Source organism: Chinchilla lanigera, unplaced genomic scaffold (genome assembly GCF_000276665.1).
Source record: "Chinchilla lanigera isolate Chin_1 unplaced genomic scaffold, ChiLan1.0 scaffold00107, whole genome shotgun sequence".
Classification (NCBI taxonomy): Eukaryota; Metazoa; Chordata; class Mammalia; order Rodentia; family Chinchillidae; genus Chinchilla; species Chinchilla lanigera.
Window position 1 is genome coordinate 4,045,903 of NW_004955508.1, and position 8,704 is coordinate 4,054,606.

The following is an 8,704-nucleotide window of genomic DNA, read 5'->3' on the forward strand; positions in this document are numbered from 1 at the left end:
CTGTCATGTAGCTAGCTTTGACTGTCTAGGCCCAGGTGTTTCCCCTTAACAATGTGTGGGTCAAACTGACTGTGTCTGGCTTGTGTTTTAAAAATATGCAGTGATTCCAACTTGCTTCAAGGACTTCAAGGCTGTCATGTCTGGGGGAAGACTGGCCCAGTCAAGAACACTTTCACCTCTACCTACTCTTCTCAGACCCCTCCCTCCCAGAATGTTCCTGTACAAACCTGCCTGACAGTGTTGACATCATTCTTGTATCCCGTGTAACCAATCACGTAATAACCCGCTATCAGCTTTGTACTTCCCACTTGCAACCCATACTTAAACTGAACCCAAACCTGACTCTGGACTGGTGCTTTGAACCTTTGGGCTCCCCAGCCCACTAGAGTAATAAGAGTTGCCTTCTACCTCCTCAGTGCAAAGAGTCTTCCATTGGGATTGATAATGGTTTCTCCACTACAATAGAAGTAGCAGACCGTATATTTCACAATGTTGTCAGGAGAATACATGAGCTTATCCAAGAAGCACACAGTAAACTGAACCACTTATTGGTATTGTTACTGTTAATATTCTCATCCCCAGTTCCTTCCCTGATACCCTTAGTACCTCAACTCCCTGAAGGACTCACTCTGCTCCTCCCCGGTGCCTGTCCTTGCCCCTGAGGACCAGCCCACTACCCCGGGAGCTGGGGTTTTATCTGAGGCACCACAGAACACTTACATGGACATCTTTTATGACGTTTCTTCTGTGTGCTTTGCATTATGTCTACTCAGGAGCTTGTCTCTTTTCCTCTACTGCACCAAAGAGTCCCTTGGACAGCTGCACTGCCATTAGCAGTGAACATAGTGTCGTGTATAAACTGGCCTTCCACAAATACGCATTGAAAGAAAAAATGAGTCTTTCTGAGGACCCAGGAATGCCGACCCAGGGCTTAGCAGGTCCTTGTTCAGCCTCGACAGGCACAAAGAACCTGGAGACTGGCCTCTCCCACTATAGCCTCCCCTCCCGTGGCCTCCCTCAGTGGATGACGTAAGAGCCCTGACCCCTGGAACTCTGCATTCCAGCCTTACCTGCAGTAATCTAGGACAAGAAAATGCAATCCACTGAACTGCAGAGCCTTCCCAAGTCGCCCCAGCGACCACTGGTCCATCTGGCAATCAATGATTTCCAGGGTGGTGAATGGGCAGGGTGTGCGCCCCGTCAATTCCAGAAGGCAAGACTACGAGACAAGGTTAAAACCCAATTACCTTGCGCTGACAAATATACTCTAGACTTCCATGTCTTGCTCAGAAAGTCAGTGGTGTTAGTTATGGGGACATTTTTGCCCCCAAGATAGTTTTCTAATTGCCAACGAAGAGGTAAAAAGCAAATTCCTTAAAAACAAAGATTTGCTGGGTATGGTGGTGCAGGCCTCTGATCCCAGCTCATGGGGAGCCTGAAGTAGGAGGATTGCAAGCTTGAGGAAAACCTGGTCAGTTTAGGGGGACCCTGACTCAAAATAAGATTAGAAAAGGGCTGCGCGGCTCTTTTTATAAGTGTTAATATTACTGTGAGTGTAGCTCCGTGGTAGAGTAATGGAGACCACTACGAGGTGGCTCTGAGCAGGATTTACATTGACCAATTGGTTTTTCATGTTTCCTTATGAGTCTGCCCAAGGCCCAGGGCCCTTGTCTAGAGCTGGCAGTCTGTAATGGCGGGTGAGGCCTTGGCACCTCAAAGGAAAAGACAAGGGCTAAGGACACCTATCTCTAACCTCAATTAGCTAGATAAAGACTGCAACGCAGGCGTCTCACTCTTGGGTTATGCAGTTCAGGCTGGCCTTGAGCTCACTTCGTAGCCCAGGCTGGTCTTGAACTTACAACGATCCTCCTGCCTCAGTCTCCCAGGTGCTGGGATTACAGGTGTGCATCACCATGCCCAGTTTAGAAGTTCCTGGTCTTAGCCCCCATGGAATCTTGAATTCTGTTAGAGGGTTTGGAACTTCCCATAGCCCTAAAATCAAACCACTTGACGGTATTATTTCAGCCTTCAGGGTCCACTCCTTTGGGAGATTGCAGGCCTGATCAGTCTGCAACAAGCAGGAGATAATATTAACCCAATAGCAGAGCACTTGCCTAGCATGTGCAAGGCCCTTGATCACCAGCACTGCAACACAAACAAACTTTTAAAAAATCCCACAGATTCTTTGAGGATCGATATGGGCAACACCAATCTTTATGATGCGATAGGATTTACTTCAGGATATTATTTTAGATGCTGTTGAATGCCCCTCATCCATATGTGACTGTTAGAGACAGGGGATTTAAAGAGATGAGTTAAAACAAGATCACAGGGGCTTGAGGGGATGCACATCCTAACCCAGTATGACTGATATCCTTATAAGAGGAGGAAATATGGACACAGATGTCCAGAGCAAAGACTATGTGAAAAGTCAGGAGAAAAACCAGCCAACTGCAAGCCAGAAAAAGAGGCCTCCGATGAAGCCAGCTCTGACTGTACCTTGATTTCCAGCTCAGTCTCCACAGTGTGAGAAAATAACTGCTGTTCACGCCATCTGGCCTGCGATTCCGTTGTGACAACCCCTAGCAGACTAAGACAGATGTACCCTCCCATGATGTGTTCCTAGACCAGAGGTGTGGCTGAGGCCAGTCTTACCGTAAAAATGATGATAAACTATTTGTTATCTCCAGCCATGCATATCATCAGGGCTGGGAGGTTTGTACAGAATGGAGCTGTGTCACTTCAGCATGTACTGCGTCCCAAGCACCCGCACTGGGAACAGTTCAGGGCACTGGGGCTCAGGGCTCTATGGAAGTCATTTCTGCGGTAACTAGGGATGCCCGCTGCGGAGGACCATCTGGAGGGCTCTCCTTGAAAGAAGAGCATTTGGCTCCACTTCTGTGTGCTGATATGTACAGAGCTGGTAAGGACATTTCCTTATCCTCTCAGTTGGCGTTAAGCAATGCAAACGGGTCTAGCCCAGGTGTCGATTTGTAGTCTCTAAAGCAATGGACGGGTCAGTGATGCCCTGCCTGTAGCTCCCAAGTAGTGTGTGTGAGCTAGGCTGAGGGAGGCCATCCTATCGGATGAGACTGAGTTTGGAGGGCCAGGGATTTAGCTCAGCGGCAAAGTGCCTGCCTGGCAAGCATGAGGTTGTGAGTTCGATTCCTGGTACTGAGACTGAGCTTGGAGAATGAAGCGGTGACATCTCAGGGCGTGGCAATTACATATCAAAACACTGACCAAAAAAAAAAAAAAACCAAAAAAACCCACCAACACCAGAACACTAGACACTGTCCCAGTCTGTGTCATGCAGATTACTCTTTCTGCACCTCGTTCTCTGCATATTGCAGAGGCGATTTCAGGCCTCTTACCCAGCCCAGCTCACATACTTCCTGCCATTCTCACAGTCACTCATCCCCCAGGGGCGTGGTGGCCTTTGTTTCCGTTACCCATTGTTCTATCTGTATTTAGGATTCCATTGGCTCCCCACAACTACAAACATGCCCTAGTGTCTTTATTCTCACCGTGGATTGCCCTGGAAGTGGTAGATTGGAATTAACTCGCTCAATCTCCAATAACTTTCCCCTGGGATTACAAATGTGGACTCCTCTGGGACTGTGACAAGGTCCGGAAGGGCTATCTATAGCCCAAGTTAAATCCCTCCCTAACTGAAAGAAGAGGGGATTTAAAACTGCAAATTATAAGCCAGTCATGAAGGCTGCCTTTTAGCTATTAGAACCCCCACTTCCTGAAGGTTCCTTAGCTCAGCACTGAAGCCTAGAGGAGGCTTTGGTGGGACTCGGAAAATGTAGGGGTTTTCTGGGCAATGGCACGAGGGTCAGATATAGGATTCCAAATAGTATGTTGGCTGAGACTATAGAGGCACAAGCAACTGTAACTTCGCAGGCCAGATGGCCGAGGCCTGGGTGAGGAGAGATAACCAGTCTGCTGCTGGATTGGATTTTTCCAGCTGTGCATCTGCCGAAGAAACCGAGGCTGCATTCAGGGCCTGAGGTAAGCAGGCAGGGAGCAGGCCTCAGAGCTCTGAGTCAGAGGTTTGCTCTCTGGCACCAGCACGGTGGGGCAGGGAGGACAGCACTCCAAGACAGATCCCTCAGTGCCGCATCCAGCACAGCTCTTGAAACTCCAGAGGGAGAACGTTGAAGGGCGAAGAAAAGAAGAGTCAAGACGCAGAAAGTTGAGGTCAGGTGCAGCCCCTTGCCCAGCGTGAGTAAGGACCAACAGCTGCAGTGCATTTACTGATACCATCAGCAGAAGAGAGTTTTAAGGGAGGGTAAGATCGGGAACAGGAAGAACATCTAATCTTCAACAAAGCATCATGCCTTGATTACATGGGGAACAAGAGATGAGTTGTGTATATTATCTCAGGGGAAGGCCAAGTCTCTTTGTGCGTCAGCTGCCTGAGCTCCGTACACTTCTCACGGGGCCCTGCCAAACTCATGAGAAGTAGTGACGTTGTCCCGAGTATAGACAGCTTCACTCCCAACATCTCAGTAGCCCTGATTCGCAAGAGGGCTATGTGTTAGGGGACTGGGAGAGGGCAGGTTAAACATGCATAGGCAATATTCTATCTCTGACTTTGGGGGACTGGGCACCTTGACTGACTCTCTGAATAAAATCAACTGACTCTCTGAATAAAACATGCTGCTTGCGTATTTAAATTTGTTTAGATTTATTTTCTCTTTCTCTCTCCTTCCTTCCTTCCTTCCTTCCTTTTTCCTTTCTTTCTTTCTTTTTTTTTTGGGGGGTGGTACCAGGAATCAAACTCAGGACTTGCACTTGCCAGGCAGGCACTGTGCCACTGAGCTTAATCCTCAGCGCCCTTACTTTTTAACTGTGGCAAAATATACCTAAGTAACATTCACTGTTGTAGCCAGTTTTAAGGGGACGGTTCAGTGGTGTAAACACATTCACACTGCTGTACAACCATCACCAGCACCCATGCCTAGGACTATTTTCCTCTGGCAAAATTGAAACTCTGTGCAGATTAAACAATAACCCACCCCTCCCCTTGACACCGCTGCCCACCCTCAGGGCCACCATTCTACTTCCTATGACTCTGACCACCTGGGTACCTCACAGAAAGGGAATTACACAGCTTTTGTGCTCTTGTGACGGCTTGTTTCACACAGCACCATGTCCTGAAGGGTCGTTCCGTGCTGCAGCACAGGTCAGAAGGTCTCTCCTCGTTGTGTTTTATTCATCCATTCATCTGCCAGTGGGCAGTCAATGGCTTCTACCTTCTGACTGTTACGAATTATGTGCTACGAACATGGGTGTACAACTATCTCCTTGAGACCAACCCTGTTTTCAGCTCTTTTGGGCAGTGAATTGGAAGTAGAGTTTCTGGACCATATGGTATTTCTAGTTTTAATTTTCTGAGGAATCTCTGCTGTTTTCCACAGCAGTTGTACTATTTTATATTGCCACCGACAGTACCCAAGACCTCCGGTTTCCCCACATCCTCACCAACACTTGTTATTTTCTGCTTTCTTGTTACTAGCCCTTCTAATGGGTGTGAGGTGGTATGTCATAGCTTGTCGGTATCTTACTGAGGATTTCTGCATGTATGTTCATTAGGGAGATTGTCATTTTCCAGTTTTTGGAGGTATAGAGCTGTTAGTTGGCATTTTGAAAAGATACTGTGGCTGCCTTGCATGTTTCTATTGAAAAGTCGGACACACCAGTCTTGTTGTTGCTTCTCTGAAGGTATGGATACTCCTTGACTTAGGATGGGGTTGTGTCCTGAAGGACCCCTGTATCCTAAATCAAAATGCACGTCGTATGCCTCACCTGTGGAACTCTGGTTTAGCTCAGCCTGCCTTACACATACCCAGGACACTTGCATTAGCTTGTGGTGGAACAAAATCGTCTAACACACAGTCTGTTTATAATAAGGTGTTGAATGATTTTACCACCATGAAGTCAAAAAGTTGTAAGTTGAACCATCCTATGCCAGGGATTATCTCTACTGTGTTTTTGAAAGACCGATTTAAAACTTTTCTCTATATCTTCGGTTTTCAGTAGTTTTGCTATGATATTTTAAAATTTTCTTTGTATTTCACTTAATAGCTCTACTTGAATCTGTTTATGCCTTTCACTAAAAGTTCTGATCAGATAATTCAGACCGACTCTCTCCCTCATGATAATACAACACACACACACACACACACACGCACACACACGGCAGGTGATCGCAGAAAGGATGTGAGTATTGCTTTGTTAAGTATTGCTTTCATTCTATGCTCATCCTCCTCCCCCCAGGACTAAGGATGTGAGTGCTACATCCATTTATTTTCCTGAAGATTGAATCCAGGGAGTACTGAGTTACATCTCTATCCCCCTCACTTTTTTTTTTGTTTTGTTTTTTTTTCTGGTACCGGGAATTGAACTCACGACCTCGCGCTTGCCGGGGAAGGGGCTGTGCTGCTGAGCTAAATCCCCAGCCCTTCTTTATCCCCTTTTAAAAATTTTATTTTGAGAGAGGGTCTTGCTAAATTGCTTAGGCTGGCTTTGAACTTGAGATTCTTTGCCTCTGTTTGCCAAGTAGCAGGGATTACAGGTCTATGCCTATAATAATCTGAATTTTTAATTTTATTTCATGCTTCACTCTTGACTCTGTCTTCTAACTTCATCATTTTACTAATTATCTCTCTAAATCTGTCTAAGGGCTGGGGAGATAGCTCAGTGGCATAGTGCCTGCCTGGCAAGCTCAAGGTCCTGAGTTCGATTCCTGGTACTAAAAAAACAAAAATCTATCTAAAATACTGTTGTATCCCTTTCACTGAGATTTTTTATTCAATTATTGTACTGAATTTTTCAGTTCTAGAATGTCCATTTAGTTCTTTTCCTAGTTTCTAGGGGTTTTTCCTCAAAACACGATTTTGGCTCATATTTGTTTAAATATTGTAAGCACAGATCTTTAAAAGCATATGTGTGATAATGCAAACATCTGACTCTTCATGGGCTGTTTATTGAATGCACTGTTTCTACCGTGCGAATCGTTTGTGTTTGAACTGTCTTGCCTCCTCACACAGTACAGATACATTGGATTTTTTGCTTTACAAAATTTTTATAGGCATAATCTCAGGTCTAAGGGAGTATTGTCATTTGCTTCTGGACCCATGGGAGCACCAGAAACCTAATCCAATTTCAGGACTTGAGGTGGTGACTCAAAGTAACCCACAGTCCCTTAGGCACCTGTCTGCATGTGGCTCCGCTTCATTCTTAGGCTGTGGTCCTTCAGGGTCTCAACCCAAAGCGACAGAAGTTTCCTTAGAGCTTCCTCAAAAAGGAGTGTGGGAAGGATTAGCCAAAGCACCGTTCAGCAGCTCAAGTTTCTCACTGCCTTCTTTTAAATCAAATGCCTGGGGCCTAACTGTCCCTGTATTATTTTCTTCCTGGGTCTGCATCCTCCCTGAGATCATCTACCGTGTGTGTGTGTGTGTGTGTGTGTGTGTGTGTGTGTGTGTTTTGTATTATCATTATTGAGAGTTGGTCTGAATGATCTGATTTGTCTTTCCAGAGTGAAGTCCTTGTCATTAACAATGACAGAAGTTAAAAAAAGGTAACCCATAATTGCATATGTGATGTGGGGTGTGATAAGTCAAATTTAATGAACACGGGAAATCTTGACAGCCTAATGTGAATAAAAATGTAAGTCACAAAACAGTACAGGCCAGGAGTGGTGGCACATGCCTGTAATCCCAGTACTCAGGAGGCCGAGGCAGGAGGATCGTTGTGAGTTTGAGGCCAGCCTGGGCTACAAAGTGAGCTCAAGGCCAGTCTGAACTGCATAGCAAGACCCTGTTTCAAAAAGATAAAAAAAAAAAGCCAAAAACCCCCCTCCAAAACCCCCAAAACTGTACAATTCCACTCATGTAAATATACATAACTTTGATACACATCGCTTTTTTTCTATTCTTCAGCAGAAATAATATTTTTATTAGTACATTTTGCAGTATGTAATGACTACATTCGTTCTGGGGAGTGGGTACATAATATATCTTCATTCTTTCCATTTTCCCTTTCCCTCTCCTCCCTTCCGCCTTCCTCTATCTCTAGATCCCACTCCCATTTACAAAAGACCTAGCTCCCTATCTGCAATTGTCTATCTCTTACCCTACCCTTTAACTTACGTTAGGTTTCTCATGTGAGAAGCTATGTGACATTTAAGCTTGCGTGTCTGATTTATTTACCTAACATGACGGTCTCATGGCACATGCATTTTCCTTCAAATGACTCAAATGTGTCCTTCTTTAAGGCAGAGTAGTACTCCAATGTGCATAAATACCACATCATCTCTATTTATTCACCTGTGAATGGATGTATGGGACATTTCCAAGATTTAGTTGTAAGTTGTGCTGCTGTAAACTTGGGTGTGTGCGATACACATCAGCTTCGGGCTAGTGGTACCTCCAGGAAGTAGACAGGGGAAAGAAGTGAAATGAAGTCTAAGCTATTATTCATGCAGCTACCTGAAAATTTTTTTCCTTAAAAATGTATATTACATCTGTGTGGTGAGTGCACAGATGTAAGTTCTACTATCTTTTTGTATTTCAAATATTTCATTAAAAATACAGTATTTGTTAGAAAAGCAAGCCTTGCAGTCAGTCAGCAACCAAATAGGCCACAACTGGATTACATATTGGATTCAATTTGTGTGTGTGTGTGTGTGTGT

The 8,704-nt window shown here is 45.2% G+C and overlaps 1 protein-coding gene across 1 annotated transcript in view; it reads right to left on the reverse strand.

The window, feature by feature from the left end:
* Positions 1 to 8,704, reverse strand: part of LOC102017899 — a gene marked incomplete at its 5' end in the record, with an annotated part of 37,297 nt that overhangs the window by 26,160 nt on the left and 2,433 nt on the right. Inside the window, 1 exon segment of the mRNA XM_005407755.2 lies at positions 1,071 to 1,219. Coding sequence (XP_005407812.2) covers positions 1,071 to 1,219 — 149 coding nt within the window.